At 42.2% G+C, this 20,677-nt stretch overlaps 1 protein-coding gene across 1 annotated transcript; it reads left to right on the top strand.

Moving 5' to 3' along the window:
• Positions 1–3,650: 3,650 nt before the first annotated feature.
• LOC124046693 (probable inactive protein kinase DDB_G0270444) lies at positions 3,651–17,107 on the top strand. Its single transcript, XM_046367374.1, has 3 exons — positions 3,651–4,011; positions 15,382–15,481; positions 15,735–17,107. Exons 1-3 carry the CDS (start codon positions 3,895–3,897, stop codon positions 16,976–16,978), a joined length of 1,461 nt encoding a protein of 486 aa, XP_046223330.1. The 5' UTR covers positions 3,651–3,894; the 3' UTR covers positions 16,979–17,107.
• Positions 17,108–20,677: the final 3,570 nt, after the last annotated feature.

The raw sequence follows: 20,677 nt of genomic DNA, 5'->3' as shown, positions 1-20,677 counted from the left end.
ACATGTTGATACAGTACCAACACTCTACATGTTGATACAGTACCAACACTCTACATGTACCAACCCTCTACATGTTGATACATTTTCTCCAGCATACTGAGTCCTACATAGCACCTCTACATACTAGCCCATTTTCTTCTATTGGTAAACACATTCAGTCCTGTTATCCCACAGAAATGGTCTGTGTCCCAAATGGCACCCTATTCCTTATATAGTGCACTAATTTGACTCAAAAGTAGTGCACTATGTAGGGAATAGGGTTGCCATTTGGAACACAGAGCCCATGACTGAAAACAGCTTTAAAGAATTTGGCAGATCTACTTCATGTAGAAAGCAGAAGAGGACATTCAGATTAATTGGATTACAGCAACCGGTTCGTTAGTACAATTACTTGTGGGAATGAACCACAGCTGGTCCGTTCGGTCCGTCCGTCCAGTCAGAATTTATGGATGACTCAGTTATAGATTATCATGTTCTGATCATGGGTTTTTATGGATGATGTTACAAAACAAAATATTCAAGCTAAGTAAACTGTATGGCCTATAGGCTCTGCCTCCTCTATGGGAATTTCTCAAAGACATAAATATATTAAGCCAATCACAAATGCTTTTACTAGCTACCACAGTAAAGCAATGAAGCCTTATCAGCATCCACTGATGTTGAGAAAGTATGTGACATCATAATCTTATTCCAAATATCCAACGGATAGCTAGACGTGTTTAGGTACTATATATTGAGGGCTGATTCAATGCGGCCGGCGGGTTGTTTGAGTAATAAAACGAATTCAATCTACATTTAAAAAACTAAAACCAAATTGAAACTGACAGGCAGCATAGAAAATTCCAAAAACAATGGAAAGAGGGTTTATTTTTTGGTCATTTTGATGATGATAAAATATAACAAATGTTCAGTATGGCCCTCTGAGTTTGACACCCTAAAGGTAAGGTGGTTATAACGCTGTAATCAGTGGGGAAAACATCAGCTGTTTTCAGTTAGCTTGGAGCTAGCTATAAGCTAATTAACTCATCCCATTAGCTTAGCATGCAGATCTACAGCACAGCAACACCAGTGTGTTTCAGGGACCTTCTATTGAATTAACGTTTAGGTTTGTCATATGTTCAGAGAAATCTCTGCGCTCCACTACTTTCCAAAGGCTTCTGTTCTGCATTATAAAAGTGTATTTGTTGCTTTTCTTAATGAAGCTTCCCATAGTTAGTCAGTGTAATAAAGCTAAATGGCTCAAGATGAGATGACTACTGCTTTTATGCTGCATTCAACACATGGCTATTGGTTATAACTTTGTTTCACGGTTATTACATGATTATTACTTCCTTGATTAGCAACTGTCTAAAAATGGTTTTAGGTTATTGTCCTGCTGAAAGGTGAGTTTGTCTCCCAGTGTCTGTTGGATAGCAAACTGAACCAGGATTTCCTCTAGGATTTTGCCTGTGCTTAGCTCTATTCCATTTATTTTTATACAAAAAAAACTCCCTAATCCTTACCGATAACAAGCATACCCAAAACATGATGCAGCCACCACCATGCTTGAAAATATGAAGAGTGGTACTCGGTAATGTGTTGTGTTGGATATGCCCCAAACATAACGGTTTGTACCCAGGACATAAAGTTATTGTCTTTGCCACATTTTTTACAGTCTTACTTTAGAGCCTTATTGTAAACAGGATGCATGTTTTGAAATATCTTTATTTTGTAGTAGTGATAACTACTTTATTGAGAAAAAATATACTTACTATGACTGTGATACTGTATGTGGTTGTCCCATCTAGCTATCTGAAGTAAATAGCTCAAATGTAATGTAAAATGTAAATGTTGTTGATCCGTCCTTAGTTTTCTCCTGTCAGATCCATTAAACTCTGTAACTGTTTTAAAGTCACCATTACCCTCATGGTGAGATCCCTGAGTGGTTTCCTTCCTCTCTGGCAACTGAGTTAGGAGGGACGCCTGTATCTTTGTAGAGACTGTGTGTATTGATACACCATCCAAAGTGTTATTAATAATTTCACCATTATCTAAGGGATATTCAATGTCTGCTTTTTTTTTTACCCATACACCAATAGGAGCCCTTCTTTGCGAGACATTGGAAAACATCCCTGGTCTTTGTGGTTGAATCTGTGTTTGAAATTCACTGCTCGGGAAGTTAGACTCATGAACATTGAATTATCTGAGAAGTACTTGGAAGGCAGGCGAAATGAGAGAACCGTTTCAAACTTGTTCTACTGTGTGGTTGGGTTGTTTACCCTGCTTGCTCGTGGTGCTCCATTCACATGCCCGTTTAATCCTAAAATCTCATTATGAAGTTTGTTCCTTCGTCTCCAGAATAACACTTGACCAGTCAGTTGATTTGGATTACGTCTTTTTTTTCAGAGGAGAAAAATTCTTACTCTTTTTATGGCTGTGGCTAAATGGCACCCTTTATCCCATGTAGTGCATCCATAGGGCTCTGGTCAAAAGTAGTGGCCTATAAAGTGGATAAGTTCCCATTGGGATACAAACCCATTTCTTTACACACAGTCCTTTTGTCGTTGAAGTTTTTTTCCAAGTGCATCATCATGGCTGTGTTAGCTAATGAGCAGAGATGATTTAAATATGTTAGTTTGGGATGAAACTAAGAGGAGAGAATAATCCTAGAGCTGTCAGCTTCCCTCGACATTGAAGATAAACCATCCATTAAGAAGGACTGTCCTGGATGGGACCAGAGTCTTTCTACTGAATGTGTCGACCCTTGCAATTCTTCCCATTTGGCTTTTCAACCTGACAACTCAATTAGAATTGCTCTCTTAAGTAACTTGGACCAATGACATTAATATTCACAATGCCATCCTACAATTTTGTTACAAAATTACAATAATTTCACATGAAAATGTAATGGTTTGTTGTCAATAACAGTAACATATAAATATCACACTTTCCATTTCTAAGGAAAAGCTAGTTTTTCTAGTTTATGTTCAAGAAAAAAAACACACAGGTTATTTTCTTCAAAACGTAAATACTCAATGGTGTCTGCAGTTTCCAAATTCTGATGTTACTAAAACAGACAGTCCATGTTCATGTTGTGTTAAATGTTGGGTGGGGTATGACCATTATGCCTCCGTAACTTTCTAACTCATTATTCACGATTCATTCATGATTATCTGCAATCTTGGTAGCATCACCATTAATGTAGAAGTGTTCAGAAACATATTATATTCTTATTTTACAACGACTCCAACGTGACACAAAACATTATTGTCCATTCATTTCCATTGGGCACAACGTCATCTGAAACACAACCAAAACAAACTGCAATGCATCCAACAAGTTTGTAGAGTCAAAAGCTTCATGTCGCCATTGCGTGCTAATATAGGACCAAATACGAAACGTTTGACTACTTTAATAAATATACAAGTGTCGAAAATACTAATGACACCTTTAAATGGGGAGTGTATATAGGCCTAGTTTATAATGATGAGATACGTGTATGAATCAGATTCAGATATTCACCTTTAAATGGAGCTCTTGATGTAATTTATTTGAGTATTAGAGCCCGTCTTAAATGGAAGACAGCTGCGTGCGACTGGCCCTCTCTGCCAGTGCCCGATATGCTTGTTGCAATAGTCATCCCAGGACAGATTCTCAGTCTGTCTGCACTCATAAGACTTGATGCAGCAAGGCAAGGCGTGCCGTACTGAGTCGTAGGCTACATGTGTTAACGGGGAGGGTGTTTTTCTCAAATAGTTTACAAGAGGGCCGGACTGCACCATTTGAAAGCCACAGCGTCAGAGCTATCATACCCAACAGCTTTTGCTGCTGTTTTCATTTTTGGCTATATTCAGTGCCATTGACGTCGGCATCAACTCACACAGGACAGGAGCGAGATCCGCTATAGTTTTGATCATGGGTGCGACTGAATCTACGCGGCCGGAGGGTAGCAGCAAGAGCGAGGACGGGGACACTGTGGCGAATGAGGAAAGTGCGAACAATGTCCAGGATGGCGAGAGTATTGATGCGAAGGTAAAAAATAAATTATAGCAGACTGATGTATTAATAACTAACCAACGGGAAACATATTTATTTATCTACAGCATCATCAATTTGTAGACTTTATATCCCTAAATAGCAACAGTGGGATTTTTTGAGTGTTTTAAAGGAATGGACAGAGGATTGCACAAACAATCAACACACTGTTACATTCATTTAATGATATATGTATCTTATTATTTATTCTTATCAAATGGTCGGTCATTATTAGCCTATTTTAATCAGATAATGTATTTATGTCTCCTGGTATTTAGTGAAAGGCTTCTATCGATAATTAAACCCACAACAATAATGAGGGGATGCTTCTCAACTGTCTGTGAAGTGTTATTCTGGTCGGGCTGCAGTGATAAGGCTTGTCATTCAGTTGATTGAAGTGAGTGAGCCCCAGTGCCAAATATTTAGTTGAACAAAAACACAACCAGTTGCAGTTGATACAGTATTGGTTTTATCTGCTAAGTATTCCACTGCATTCCAAATTATTTGAATTAATTAAAGTACTGTATTTTGGACACAGGAAATAGGCCTATATTTACATTTACATTACATTTAAGTCATTTAGCAGACGCTCTTATCCAGAGCGACTTACAAATTGGTGCATTCACCTTATGACATCCAGTGGAACAGTCTGTGCATCTAAATCTTAAAGGGGGGGTGAGGGGGATTACTTATCCTATCCTAGGTATTCCTTAAAGAGGTGGGGTTTCAGGTGTCTCCGGAAGGTGGTGATTGACTCCTCTGTCCTGGCGTCGTGAGGGAGTTTGTTCCACCATTGGGGGGCCAGAGCAGCGAACAGTTTTGACTGGGCTGAGCGGGAGCTGTACTTCCTCAGTGGTAGGGAGGCGAGCAGGCCAGAGGTGGATGAACGCAGTGCCCTTGTTTGGGTGTAGGGCCTGATCAGAGCCTGGAGGTACTGAGGTGCCGTTCCCCTCACAGCTCCGTAGGCAAGCACCATGGTCTTGTAGCGGATGCGAGCTTCAACTGGAAGCCAGTGGAGAGAGCGGAGGAGCGGGGTGACGTGAGAGAACTTGGGAAGGTTGAACACCAGACGGGCTGCGGCGTTCTGGATGAGTTGTAGGGGTTTAATGGCACAGGCAGGGAGCCCAGCCAACAGCGAGTTGCAGTAATCCAGACGGGAGATGACAAGTGCCTGGATTAGGACCTGCGCCGCTTCCTGTGTGAGGCAGGGTCGTACTCTGTGGATGTTGTAGAGCATGAACCTACAGGAACGGGCCACCGCCTTGATGTTAGTTGAGAATGACAGGGTGTTGTCCAGGATCACGCCAAGGTTCTTAGCGCTCTGGGAGGAGGACACAATGGAGTTGTCAACCGTGATGGCGAGATCATGGAATGGGCAGTCCTTCCCCGGGAGGAAGAGCAGCTCCGTCTTGCCGAGGTTCAGCTTGAGGTGGTGATCCGTCATCCACACTGATATGTCTGCCAGACATGCAGAGATGCGATTCGCCACCTGGTCATCAGAAGGGGGAAAGGAGAAGATTAATTGTATGTCGTCTGCATAGCAATGATAGGAGAGACCATGTGAGGTTATGACAGAGCCAAGTGACTTGGTGTATAGGGAGAATAGGAGAGGGCCTAGAACAGAGCCCTGGGGGACACCAGTGGTGAGAGTGCGTGGTGAGGAGACAGATTCTCGCCACGCCACCTGGTAGGAGCGACCTGTCAGGTAGGACGCAATCCAAGCGTGGGCCGCGCCGAAGATGCCCAACTCGGAGAGGGTGGAGAGGAGGATCTGATGGTTCACAGTATCGAAGGCAGCCGATAGATCTAGAAGGATGAGAGCAGAGGAGAGAGAGTTAGCTTTAGCAGTGCGGAGCGCCTCCGTGATACAGAGGAGAGCAGTCTCAGTTGAATGACTAGTCTTGAAACCTGACTGATTTGGATCAAGAAGGTCATTCAGAGAGAGATAGCGGGAGAGCTGGCCAAGGACGGCACGTTCAAGAGTTTTGGAGAGAAAGAAAGAAGGGATACTGGTCTGTAGTTGTTGACATCGGAGGGATCGAGTGTAGGTTTTTTCAGAAGGGGTGCAACTCTCGCTCTCTTGAAGACGGAAGGGATGTAGCCAGCGGTCAGTGATGAGTTGATGAGCGAGGTGAGGTAAGGGAGAAGGTCTCCGGAAATGGTCTGGAGAAGAGAGGAGGGGATAGGGTCAAGCGGGCAGGTTGTTGGGCGGCCGGCCGTCACAAGACGCGAGATTTCATCTGGAGAGAGAGGGGAGAAAGAGGTCAGAGCACAGGGTAGGGCAGTGTGAGCAGAACCAGCGGTGTCGTTTGACTTAGCAAATGAGGATCGGATGTCGTCGACCTTCTTTTCAAAATGGTTGACGAAGTCATCTGCAGAGAGGGAGGAGGGGGGGAGGGGGAGGAGGATTCAGGAGAGAGGAGAAGGTGGCAAAGAGCTTCCTAGGGTTAGAGGCAGATGCTTGGAATTTAGAGTGGTAGAAAGTGGCTTTAGCAGCAGAGACAGAGGAGGAAAATGTAGAGAGGAGGGAGTGAAAGGATGCCAGGTCCGCAGGGAGGTGAGTTTTCCTCCATTTCCGCTCGGCTGCCCGGAGCCCTGTTCTGTGAGCTCGCAATGAGTCATCGAGCCACGGAGCGGGAGGGGAGGACCGAGCCGGCCTGGAGGATAGGGGACATAGAGAGTCAAAGGATGCAGAGAGGGAGGAGAGGAGGGTTGAGGAGGCAGAATCAGGAGATAGGTTGGAGAAAATGCAAAGGTTTAAATGGTTCACGATTGGAAACTAATCCAACTATTATGTTTCCAGGATACATATTGGCCATATCCATGACTAAAAAGAGAAGACGTTTTACAATCTGAGATTATACAATATACACTATATAGACAAAAGTATATATATATGCCATTTAGCGGCAAAAGTATGTGGACTCCCCTTCAAATGAGTGGATTCGGCTATTTTAGCCACACCAGTTGCTAACAGGTGTATAAAATCGAAGTGCACAGCCATGTAATCTCCATAGACAAACATTGGCAGTAGAATGGCCTTACTGAAGAGCTCAGTGACTTTCAACGTGGCACCGTCATACTAGAGCTGCCCCGGTCAACTCTAAGTGTTGTTATTGTTATTGTGAAGTGGAAACATCTAGGAGCAACAACGGCTCTGCCGCGAAGTGGTAGGCCACACAAGCACACTGGAGTGATGAATCACGCTTCACCATCTGGCTATCCGACGGACTAATCTGGGTTTGGCGGATGCCAGGAGAACACTACCTGCCTCACTGCATAGTGCAAACAGTAAAGTTTGATGGAGGAGGAATAATGGTCTGGGGCTGTTTTTCATGGTTCTGGCCCCTTAGTTCCAGTGAAGGGAAATCTTTATGCTACAGCATACAATTACATACTAGACGATTCTGCGCTTCCAACGTTGTGGCAACAGTTTGGGGAAGGCCCTTTTCTCTTTCAGAATTACAATGCTCCCATGCAAAAAAGTGAGGTCCATACAGAAATGGTTTGTCGAGATCGGTGTGGAAGAACTGTACATTTACATTTTTACATTTAAGTCATTTAGCAGACGCTCTTATCCAGAGCGACTTACAAATTGGTGCATTCACCTTATGACATCCAGTGGAACAGTCACTTTACAATAGTGCATCTAAATCTTAAAGGGGGGTGAGAGGGAATACTTATCCTATCCTAGGTATTCCTTAAAGAGGTGGTGTTTCAGGTGTCTCCGGAAGGTGGTGATTGACTCCGCTGTCCTGGCGTCGTGAGGGAGTTTATTCCACCATTGGGGGGCCAGAGCAGCGAACAGTTTTGACTGGGCTGAGCGGGAGCTGTACTTCCTCAGTGGTAGGGAGGCGAGAAGGCCAGAGGTGGATGAACGCAGTGCCCTTGTTTGGGTGTAGGGCCTGATCAGAGCCTGGAGGTACTGAGGTGCCGTTCCCCTCACAGCTCCGTAGGCAAGCACCATGGTCTTGTAGCGGATGCGAGCTTCAACTGGAAGCCAGTGGAGAGAATGGAGGAGCGGGGTGACGTGAGAGAACTTGGGAAGGTTGAACACCAGACGGGCTGCGGCGTTCTGGATGAGTTGAAGGGGTTTAATGGCACAGGCAGGGAGCCCAGCCAACAGCGAGTTGCAGTAATCCAGACGGGAGATGACAAGTGCCTGGATTAGGACCTGCGCCGCTTCCTGTGTGAGGCAGGGTCGTACTCTGCGGATGTTGTAGAGCATGAACCTACAGGAACGGGCCACCGCCTTGATGTTGGTTGAGAACGACAGGGTGTTGTCCAGGATCACACCAAGGTTCTTAGCGCTCTGGGAGGAGCGCTCTGGGAGGAACTGTACTGGCTTGCACAGAGCCCTGACCTCAACCTCATCGAACACCTTGGCATGACTTGGAGCGCAGACTGCGAGCCAGGCCTAATCGCCCGACCTCACTAATGCTCTTGCGGCTGATTGGAAGCAAGTCCCCGCAGCAATTTTCCAACATCTAGTGCAAAGCCTTCCCAGAAGAGTGGAGGCTGTTGTAGCAGCAATGGGTGGACCAACTCCATATTAATGCCCATGATTTTGGAATGAGATGTTCGACGATCAGGTGTCCACAAACGTTGATTCATGTAGTGTATCTCCATTGTAAAATGTGTTCTATTTTTGGTTCTAGATATGACTAGATACAGTACACGTAGGCTATTCTTTTGTTTATTTCTATACACTTTCTTAATTCCTAGGCTACCTCCAATAACATGGAGTCAATATAATGCTCACAATACATAGGCTATCATAACCATAGAGATCCCATTAAATAGTATTTGACCCAGTGTGTGGCTGTGGATTGACTGCACTGTTTGAATGGAATGTTGGCATATTGGCAGTTAATTTGAAACATTTATGGAATCATTCCTCTAAAGCTGTCGGGCTATTATGTTATTTTACATAATATCTTATCACAGCACTGGCAAACCATGGTTGACCAACTCCCTGACCACAATGGCTGATCTTTATACCATCATAAGAAGGTTCATGTCCATTCTAATAGTCCAATTCCTAATTCTATGACCATAGCTTGTTTTTATTGATCTTATTAGGCGACATATGACTTCAAGTCAATAGGCCTGATCAAAGACAGGGGAATACATTACAGCTCTGTAAGGGACCTGACTGTTCACATTCAAATCAAATTGTATTAGTCACAGTGCGCCGAATACAACAGGTGTAGACCTTACTGTGAAATGCTTACTTACAAGCCCCTAACCAACAATGCATTTTTTAAAATTCCGAATGTGAATAAGAAATAAAAGGAACAAGTAATTCCATCACACATTGTGTCACTGCCCTTTTTGCCGCTTCTCTGCAAGTTAATGTTTGGCTTTTGATTGTGTGTTGATATTATTACGTTGCCTCTTAGCCAGGTCTTCCCTGGGATAAATATGTCATCCTCAGTGGGACTAATCTGGTAAAGAGATAGACCATCTTCTGTGTCATTGGAAAGTACATTTTTTTGCATTATCATGGGCCAGTTTTTTAAACTTTCTACCATATTGTTTCAGTTGCTGGAGACCATATAATAGAATTCCAGTGGAAAACGCTACTAGTGGAACGATGACCTTTCATTCTTAGATGTATCTAAGTTAAGCTTGGGTCCCGGAAGGGAGAGATATAGAATTTGACCTTATCTGCACTCTGTGTAGAGCTACATTGATTATCTACATACTGTAACAAGACATGATGAAGTCTGTTAGCTGTGCCTTTGGGGACTCAAATTCATAAATAAATACTTTTGTTACACCTTGTAACTTTCGTGACTAAGCTGTTATAAATTCCTCTAAATGTGCATGTGTAAATGAGCATGCATATAAATGCTTAACAAACGTTGATAAATAAAATAATTCAATACTTGTTTTTTTTTGGTTGGTATGTGAACACTGATAAATAGTTAATCAATGCATATTCACGATAAGTTATTACCGAACATGATCACTTCTACTCTCTTTTGTTTTGATTTGATGACCAATTTCGATATTCTTTAAGGAATTACATGTAAACAACAGCAACGGCTTTGTTGCTGACAGCAGGTTTTGTCCTAAGAGCATTTTAGTTGGTTTCTCTCTCTTTCTCTCTGTGTGTGAGTGAGTATATGCTGTTTTAGAGGATCACTCCACAGCAGGGATGGATAAAATCATGAGTCAGCAGCAGCTATGATTCAGCCAACTGAGCCAAATTTCTCTATAAATAGACAATGTATGCATCCCAAATCGCACGCTATTCCATATTTAGTGCACTAGTTTTGACCAAGGCCCATAGGGCTCTGGTCAAAAGTAATACACTAAATAAGGAATAGGAGGGTGCCATTTAGGACAGAACCTGAAGAGGTACTTAGTCTGTAGAAGGTTTCACTTTGCTTTACTCAGTGAAGATTGACGGCAAAAACAGGGAAAGTAGCTGTGGGTTGTTCAGTCTGTCAGTAAAAGTCACGCGATTATGTCACAATGTAAAAGCAATGTCATGAAATGAAGAACCAATGTGCAATGTTTATTTTGCACCTTGTCTCATGCATATTGGTCCAAAAACAGTGTAGCAAGCATCACACATTACCATATTATAGAAATAAATGAATGTTATATTTTCTCATTACAATGTTATTATAATGTTATAGGTCAGCAGGACAACAAGGTCAAAACACATGCATGAATTGAGTGACTGGATCCCCAAACAGTGATGCAACATGGCGACTGAAACATTTCATTGTTTAATTTAATTTGACACCCCCCATGACACCCCCCATGCACATTTGCTTAGTTCATCGTTGTCTAGCTGTCATAGAATGGCGAGCATCATACTGTAGGTGTCTCCTCAAAATTCATTTCAACACAGCACAAAAGTTACTGTTAATTATCTGTGGTTCCCGTTAGTAACCCACATTTTCCAATATCACTTGTCTGAGGAGGTAAATTATCAGATTTCTAGAATGCAAAACTTCATGGAGGACATCCTGGTTCCTGAGTTAAAAGCAATACATCATTTTACAAGATAACATGCTGTCCCCCCTTTCTCCCAAGGGAAATACGACTGAGGAAAGTGACTTCTCATACATTTAAGCTATGTTGTATATAAGGTTGTCGTGTCTTTACTATCATTAAATGAAGACTTTTAGTTTTTATGAAAGATTCTCTGTACTTAGTATTACGCGATTAAATTGATTAATCATGTAACTGTAATTAACTAGGAAGTCGGGGGACCAAGGAAAATATTCAGATTACAAAGTTATAATCTTCCTAATATAACTTTCCAGATATTTTCATATCTGATCAATAGTCTTCTGAGTTAATTATTTATTTATTTTACCTCACGTTAGTCTCAGTCCAAACGTCGTAAATTGTTGGTTATCTGCACGAACCCAGTCTTCACTATGAGTCATCCATACATCAATTGTCTTAAATCATTTATTTATTAACTAACTAAACAATCACAGAAGTGCACACACAAACAAACAAAGTAAATATGGTTAAAGAAATGATAGGGGAATGTGCCCTAGTGGCCTAAACCGGCATGGCGGCTTGGTGTACAAAAGGGAAGTGGGGGTCGACTGAGATAATACAACACACAGTTGATAATTATAACAATTGAAATACTAATCCTTTGCACATGAACGCTCACTCATTCGCAAACAATTGCAATCAAAATATATATTTACGCTCAGTGTGTCGTCGGGGTCTCTGCTGAAAAGTTAGTTTCTGTTGGAGAGTTTGTCCTCCCTCTCTGTCGTGGTTAGAATGGATAGTTCAGAGTGACATTCATTCATGTTATTATGGATAGATGTGTCGGCGGTTGTCGTTCTTCGCGTTCAATGATACCAAATTCCTAGCTGCAGACTAGTAATTAATATCAAAGACTTGATCTTATTCTGTCAGTATCGATAGTCTAAGTGTTTAACCACGTGGGATGGTTCAAAGATTCAGCAGTCTGGTCTGCAACCTTTGTCCTCTCGTAATTAGGGATACATGGTCTGTTGCGAAATTCTCAAAGTTGGGGTTTTATTCAGGAGTTGCAGAAAAGGGCCTGTCTTAGGATGCCCGACCCTACTGGGCTCATGGGCGGTCCTCTGATTTAGTTAAACTCAAAAGGGAATTGTAGTTTCCTTCATTAATCAGTCCAAAATCACTTTACACAATTTTGCAAACAGTATCATCCTCACTCATTCATCTTATACAACAAATAGATGTAAACCTCATATCTGAAGCTATTATATAAGCAGCGTTATGGTAATGTGGTCGTATTGTCTCCCATGAGTTGCACCAAATTGTACCAAACAGACCAGTTCGAAGCTGGATTCTTCACCGATCGTTTATACCTTCTCCGGAACATAAATGTTGTTCGGACCTCAAGTTCTGTGAGGTGGAAAAAATTCCTTTGTTCTCTATGAAAATTCACTCTGTCTCTATCCTGTGGCCATGAGGGGATAATCTCCTCCTGGAATTTACAACCTCTCTCTGACCACAGCAGCCTGTGTGTAGGAGACAGGGAGAGGGGGGTGGGGCTTGCTGTATCCACAGACGGCAACGTCCTGACAAAGTGCATTCGGAAAGTATTTAGACCCTTTGACTTTGTCCACATTTTGTTACATGACAGCCTCATTATAAAAATTGATGAAATAGTTTTTTCCCTTCCGCATCCATCTACACACAATACTCCATAATGACAAAGCAAAAACAGAAATATCACATTTACATAAGTATTCAGACCCTTTACAGTGATTACCGTCTCGCGTCTTCTTGGGTATGACGCTACAAGCTTGGCACACCTGTATTTAGGGAGTTTCTCCCATTTTTATCTGCAGATCCTCTCAAGCTCTGTCAGGCTGGATGGGGAACGTCGCTGCACAGCTATTTTCAGGCCGCACCAGAGATGTACGATCCGGTTCAAGTCCAGATTCTGGATGGGCAACTCAAGGACATTCAGAGACTCCTGCGTTGTCTTGGCTGTGTGCTTAGGGTCATTGTCCTGTTGGAAGGTGAACCTTCACCCCAGTCTGAGGTCCTGAGCCCTCTGAAGCAAGTTTTCATCAAGGATCTCTCTGTACTTTGCTCTGTTAATCTTTCATCTGGCCCCTCTACCATAAAGGCATGATTAGTGGAGTGCTGCAGAGATGGTTGTTCTTCTGGAGGGTTTTCTCATCTCCACAGAGGAACTCTGCAGCTCTGTCAGAATGACCATCGGGTTCTTGACCAAGGCCCGTCTCCCCCGATTGCTCAGTTTAGGAAGAGTCTTGGTGGTTCCAAACTTCTTCCATTTAGAATGATGGAGGCCACTGTGTTCTTGGGGACCTTCCATGCTGCAGACATGTTTTGGTACAGACATTTTTTGGTACCCCTCTCCAGATCTGTGCCTCGACACAATCCTGTCTCGGAGCTCTACGGACAATTCCTGTGGCCTCATGGCTTGGTTTTTGCTCTGATATGCGTTGTTAACTGTAGGACCTTATACAGACAGGTGTGCCTTTCCAAATCATGTCCAATCAATTGAATTTACCACAGGTGGACTGCATCTGTTTTTTATTTTTAATACATTTGCAAAAAATTCTAAAATCCTGTTTTCACCTCTGACATTATGTGGTATTGTGTGTAGATTGATGAAATGTTAAAAAATATATATTTTAGTATAAGGCTGCAATGTAAAGCTCTGACAAAGGTTGTGAGGCCGATATGTAAGCTTATTAAAGAGCAGTGATACTATCAAGAGCAGTGATACTATCAAGAGCAGTGTGTGGGATTCTTATTTTTTCTTAGAATAAGGCTGTAACGTAACAAAATGTGGAAAAGGGGAAGGGGTCTGAATTTAAAGGCCGACTGACTAATCGGAATGGCCGATTAATTAGGGCCGATTTCAAGTTTTCATAACAATCGGTAATCTGCATTTTTGGACACCAATTATGGCTGATTGCATTGCACTCCATAAGGAGACTGCGTGACAGGCTGACTACCTGTTATGTGAGTGCAGCAAGGAGCCAAGGTAAGGTGTTAGCTAGCATTAAACGTATCTTATATAAAACAATCAATCTTAACATAATCACTAGTTAACTACACATGGTTGATGATACTACTAGTTTATCTAGCTTGTCCTGCGTTGCATATAATCGATACAGTGCCTGTTATTTTGTCATTGAATCACAGCCTACTTCGCCAAACGGGTGATTTAACAAGCGCATTCGCAGAAAAAGCACTGCACCAATGTGTACCCAACCATAAACATCAATGCCTTTTTAAAAATCAATACACAAGTATATATTTTTAAACCTGCATATTTAGTTAATATTGCCTGCTAACATTAATTTATTTTAATTAACTAGGGAAATTGTGTCACTTTTCTTGTGTTCTGTGCAAGCAGAGTCAGGGTATATGCAGCAGTTTGGGCCGTCTGGCTCGTTGCGAACTGTGTGAAGACCATTTCTTCCTAACAAAGACCGTAATTAATTTGCCAGAATTTTACATAATTATGACATAATATTGAAGGTTGTGCAATGAAGCAATATTTAGACTTAGGGATGCCACCCGTTAGATAAAATACGTAACAGTTCCGTATTTCACTGAAATAATAAACGTTTTGTTTTCGAAATTATAGTTTCCGGATATGACCATATTAATGAACTAAGGTTCGTATTTCTGTGTGTTATTGTAATTAAGTCTATGATTTGATAGAGCAGTCTGACTGAGCAGTGGTAGGCAGCAGCAGGCTAGTAAGCATTCATTCAAACTGCACTTTCGTGCATTTGCCAGCAGCTCTTCGCTGTGCTTCAAGCATTGCGCTGTTTATGACTTCAAGCCTATCAACTCCCGAGATTAGGCTGGCAATACTAAAGTACCTATTAGAACATCCAATAGTCAATGGTATATGAAATACAAATGGTATAGAGAGAAATAGTCCTATAATAACTACAACCTAAAACTTCTTACCTGGGAATATTGAAGACTCATGTTAAAAGGAACCATCAGCTTTCATATGTTCTCATGTTCTGAGCAAGGAACGTAAACGTTAGCTTTTTTACATAGCACATATTGTACTTTTACTTTCTTCTCCAACACTTTGTTTTTGCATGATTTAAACCAAATTGAACATGTTTCATTATTTATTTGAGACCAAATTGATTTTATTTATATTAAGTTAAAATAAGTTAAAATAAGTGTTCATACAGTATTGTTGTAATTGTCATTATTACAAATGTATATATAAAAATTGTCCGATTAATCGGTATCGTCTTTTTTTTTTGGTCCTCCAATAATCGGTATCGGCGTTGAAAAATTATAATCGGTCGACCTCTAGTCTGAATACTTTCCAAATGCACTGGTATATCTAAAATGTTCCCTTCTCCATTTTAGTTACTCCAAAAGAATGGACAGATCTCCGGACTGAGTGAAAAAGCAGAGGACAAGACTGAGGAGGTCAATGTCCTGTGTGACGATGGAGTCGTTGCAGAGGGTGAGTCATCACAGTTTGGAAGAGTGTTAGTTTGTGTGTGTCTGTATGAGAAAGAATTTGCTTTTGGTTTCTTGATAAAGAGTTCAATTGTTTCCTCAAGTTTTTACAATGTTATGATATTGGTTAACACTTCACATTAAGCTTTATAGGGGGCTGTAAAGAGTTAAGTAGTTTATAATTATTAGCTGTTCATATGAATCAGGCAATTAGCCCGCAATTGTTTTGAGTAATGGATATTTGTTTCTCATTACAGTTGATGAGGCAAATTCATCTATCGTTTCTCAGAAAGAGGACATTCCGGAGATGATAGAGACTCTCACAGAGGAGGTACCTCCTCTGGAAAACACAGACAGTGATGACAAGGAATCACCGGATGTAGACGACGAAGCATCAACAAATGAGACTGAAACAGAAGTTAAATTGAATGAAGTCAATGATAGTTTTAAAAAGTTCTTCAGTTCAATTGGTTTAAAATTCACATTGAAAAAAGACTCTGACACAATACCAGAAGTGAGCCCTAAGAAAGAAGAGGGCGAAGCACGTACTCCCGAAGACAGCAAGGATACAGAGGAGACCACTATAGATAATGCTGAGGAGAATACTGGGCAGAGCACACCTGAGGATCTGACTGATGATACGATAAAAGAATGTGTTGGCCATACACCAGAGCTTGTAGATGATACAATAGAAGCAAATATTGACGAAGCACCGAACAACGTTGTTGCTGATTCACCAGTGGAACCGGCTGATGATTCTACCTCTCACCCTACGATGACGGACCTCACATTTGAAGAGTTCCATAATGAAACCACCAAGGAACAGACCACTGAAATGATAGAATCAAAGGAGGAAATAACACCTGAAGAAGTGGCACAGGCAGAGGGAGAGGCCCCCCCCACACCCATTCCTATAGTTGAGGAAATGTCTCCATTTAAACGTTTTTTCCTGACAGGAAAAATACACAAGCAGGTCAAGCAACCCATGAAACAATCCAAGGAGGAACCTAAGGAGGAAGTCATGGAAGAAGTCAAGGAAGAACCCAAGACAGAACCCAAGGAAGAAGTCAATGAGGAACCCAAGGAAGAAGTCAAGGAAGAACCCAAGACAGAACCCAAGGAAGAAGTCAATGAGGAACCCAAGGACGAAGTCAAGGAGGAAGTCATCCCTACTGAAGAGACAGACACACCAGCACCAACCATTCCGGATGTTGAAGAAGAAATTATATCCCCGATTAAGAAGTTTTTCACCACGGGAATCTTCGCTAGTTTAAAAAAAAAGAAAACACATTTAGGAGAGGAAACGCCCAAAGATGAAACTGTTGAGAAAGAACACGAACTGCAAAGCATTGACAAACAGGAGTATGTAAACACACCAGAGGAAGCTGGTCTTGAGCAAGAACAAACAAAAGACGAGATCAGTCCAGATGTTGAGACAATACCGGTCATTGAGGGGAAACAAAATGAGAATGAAGTTCAAGAGACAGGAACAGATTCCTGATGGCTGAGACATCCAATGTCCCTGAACTGATGATGAGTAATGTCCCTAAAACTAGTGACAACAGAGAGGATGTCCTTGAAGAGCAGCTAGCTACTGAGGAATTACAGACAATTATCTCAAATAGAGCTGAACTTCTTAGCTTTCAAGAGGAAGCTAAAAGTCAAGGAAGTTCAGTCCAGGATATTCTTGAAGAGCAATCTCCTTCTTTGGGATTTGTAACAGTTTTAACAAATGAAGCTGAAACAAATGAAGACAAACTTAGCTCTCAAGAGAAAGCTAAAAGCCAGGAAAGTCTTGAAGGACAGTTTCATTCATGGGGATTCGTCACAGTCACAGAACATGTTCCTGAAGAGGAGCCAGCTCCTGAGGTATTACTGACAGTTACCTCAAATGAAGCTGAAACAAATGAAGCCAAACATCTTGACTCGCAAGAGAAAGCTAAAAGCCAAGGAAGTCCCGTCCAAGAAGAGCAGTCTCCTTCTTTGGGATTCCACACAGTTATCTCAAATGAAGCTGAACTTCTTAGCTCACAAGAGAAAGCTAAAAACCAAGGAAGTCCACTCAGGAAGCTCTTATATGGGGCTGGTTTGAAGAAGCTTTCTAGGAAGCGGAGAGGCAAGAAATCAGATGAGTTGACCAGGTCTGGTGAGCATGTTACTGAGGATTTACTGTCATCCACAGAGTCAGAGGAGTATCAGAGAGGAGAACATCCTGCCTCTTCAACAGAAGAATTAGCAGCAGAGCAGGTAAAAATGTCTGCTCTGTTAGGGTCAAGCCACGAATCAGATAGTGATGTAACCTCTGACGGTGAAAGGAAAAAGGATGGCACCTGGACTTCTTTCAAAAAGCTAATGACGCCCACAAGATGTCCCAAAAGATCTTCTGAGAGTGAGGATGAGTTAGCACATGAGGAGCCAAAACAAAGTGAAGGAGAGCAGGTACTAGAACGTTTCACAGAAGAGACCAAAAAGAAAGTAGAAATATCTGTTTCTTGGGAGGCCCTCCTATGTGGATCTGCAAAGAGGAGGGGAAGAAAAACATCTGACTCAGAGGAGGAAGCACCCATGAATGAAGGTGAAACACTAAGTGAACCTGGAAACACTGTAGAGTCTCCACTGGACAGTTCTCAGGAGGGAGGTTATGAACATTTGACCTCTTCCCCTGAAGAGGCTGTAAGTCCCGTAGGGAGTGAAGGGGGGTCAACATGGAAATCCCTTAAAAAGCTGGTCACCTCAAATAGGAAGGCAAAAACCGAGGAGTCCAGCAAAGTTATCTCACCAGAGCAGGTGGCATCTGACAGCGAAATCACCAAAGAGGAGTCTTCATTTTCTCTAAAGAAACTCATCCCTGGACGCAAAAAGCAAAAGCATGGAGGAAAGCAGGAACCGATATCTTCTGACGAGGCAGATAAAGGTGTTGGATCGGATGATGAGGAGGACTCTGAAACACCAGCAGTGGTCCCCATGTCCGAGTTTGATGCAGAAGACCTAGGAGAGAAACACATAATATTAACTGAGGCTGTTATTGAAACTCCATTACACATTACAGAAGAAATAACGCAGCCAGATGTCTCTAGGCTGGTCACCGAATCGGCCATACCCAAAGACACCCTGCCCACTGAAGCAGAGAAGGCTCAAGCCAAAGATACTGTGGAGCAGTTGGCCCCATCAACATTCCCCACTGCTACAAAAGACTTCGAGGACCTTACGGAATTCATAAGTAAACATCAGCAACTCAGTGATATACCTGAGGAAGGCGTAATAGAGGAGACCATTGCCACACAAGTGTCCACTGCTGAAGAAGCCACTCGAGACGATACCATAGCCGAGGACCTAATAGAGTTGACATCTGAAGCAGTCACTGCCCCAGAACCTCTAGATGATGAATCAACAGAAATGGTTTCAGCAGTGTCACAGCTGACAGAGGAGTCTCCCAAAACATCGGGCAACACAACGCCTGTGCCTGCAGAATACGAGTTGAAAGACACAGAGGTACTTCTGCATGAGGCTGTTGAAACCATTAACAGAACCCCAACTCTCTCATCGGTAATTACAAAAGACCCGCACTTGGAAGCAGTTACCGTTTCAGTTTCTCCACAAATATTACAGACACCAAAAGAGACGGAAGCAACAGTTTTGACAGCTCATGAAAAATCAGACGCAGTTACAATCTGCACAGGTGAAGAGTCGCAACAAATAGATGCTGTTGATGAAAGCCCAGTGACTCATGTGGTGGAGTGTCCATTAGAAGTTAGAAAGTTAGTACCCACAGAGTTGGCACCTGAGGAAACTGAAGAGTCTGGTGCTGCAAGAATCACTACAGATGAGGTACACAAAACTGAAGATGAATCAATTCCAATTATGCATATAGAAATTGAAAAGGACCAACAAACAGAATTGGTAAACGAGTTAGAAGAGGTAAGACCAGTACTTGTAGCCACTGTTAATTCAGAAGAGGGTGTAGCTCAGGTTGAAGGAAAGGCCATAGCAGAAGACACTCCACAGCCTGATACAGAGTGCCTGGAAGTGTCAGTTACAGACAAACTTGTTTTCACACAGGCTCTCACGGAGATCACTCTTAAAGAAGAAAAAGAGGAATTCATGGATGTTTCTGAGGATTCTGCAGAGATGGAGAATGCACCAGTTGCAGAAACAATCACATGTGATGTTCAAGATGTTGCTACTGCAATGCCTGACGTTCTGAAGTTAGAATCATCAAATGTTTTGGAATCTTTGATTGGCATAGTGGCACCTGAAGTAGAATTCCCAGAGAAAATGGATCGTGTGGGTGCTTTAAGCCCACTTGTAGACTCTTCTATGGTTCAGACACTAAAGAAAGGGGACATGGTTGTGAGGAAGAATGTGCCATCAGCACAGTTTGTTGATGGTCTTGAGATCCGAGTACAAGTGACGGATGCAGAGATAAAGTCAGCTGAAGAAACTATTGAAACAGTGCTTGAAGTTAGCTCAACTGATGTCAACGATCACGAGACTCTAGTACAACAGGTGAACGCTGAGATTGAATCAGCTGAAGCAAATATTGATGCAGTTTTTGAGGTAGTCTCAACTGAAGTCAATCACCACGAGACTCTAGTACAACAGGTGAACACTGAGATTGAATCAGCTGAAGCACATGTTGAGACAACCCTTGAGTTGGGCTCAACTGATGATCACGAGATCACAGTACAAGTGGCGGATGCAGAGATAAAGTCTGCTCAAGTAATTATTGAGAATGTGCTTGAAGTTGGCTTAACTGATGTCACTGATCATGAGATCAAAGTACAAGAGTTGGATGTAGTGATTGAATCATGCGAAGCAATTGTTGATGCAGTTTTTGTGGTCTTAACTGATGTCAAGGGTCATGAGATCCAAGTGCAAGTGACGGATGCAAATGCTGAGATTGGGACAGCTGAAGCGATTCTGGAGACAGCACTTGAGGTGGTTTCTTCAACCGATGTTATGGAAGTCATAGACATTTGTGACAAAATGGAGGACAAAGGAGAGGGTGAGAATGCCATTGAGAATATTAGAGAGGCCATGTTTGAAGAGGAAAGCAGTATTATAACTCAAGAAATACTCCAACGTGTACAGCAGAACTTCTCAGAAGCTGACTCCAATGTTGTACCACAATCAAGTGAAAAGGCTGAAATTGAATTAACGAGTGAAGCCGAAGTTTCTAAATCACCAGAGGGTATACCAG

The sequence above is a fragment of the Oncorhynchus gorbuscha genome, linkage group LG10, assembly GCF_021184085.1.
Source record: "Oncorhynchus gorbuscha isolate QuinsamMale2020 ecotype Even-year linkage group LG10, OgorEven_v1.0, whole genome shotgun sequence".
Lineage (NCBI taxonomy): Eukaryota > Metazoa > Chordata > Actinopteri > Salmoniformes > Salmonidae > Oncorhynchus > Oncorhynchus gorbuscha.
This window is presented reverse-complemented; position numbering and strand designations above follow the sequence as displayed.

Excerpts from the sequence above, each read along its gene's own strand:
- LOC124046693 (XM_046367374.1), top strand. The coding sequence starts at position 3,895 with ATGGGTGCGACTGAATCTACGCGGCCGGAGGGTAGCAGCAAGAGCGAG. Across the intron at positions 4,012-15,381 it reads GCGAGAGTATTGATGCGAAG|TTACTCCAAAAGAATGGACA; the intron begins GTAAAAAATAAA and ends TCTCCATTTTAG. Across the intron at positions 15,482-15,734 it reads CGATGGAGTCGTTGCAGAGG|TTGATGAGGCAAATTCATCT; the intron begins GTGAGTCATCAC and ends TTCTCATTACAG.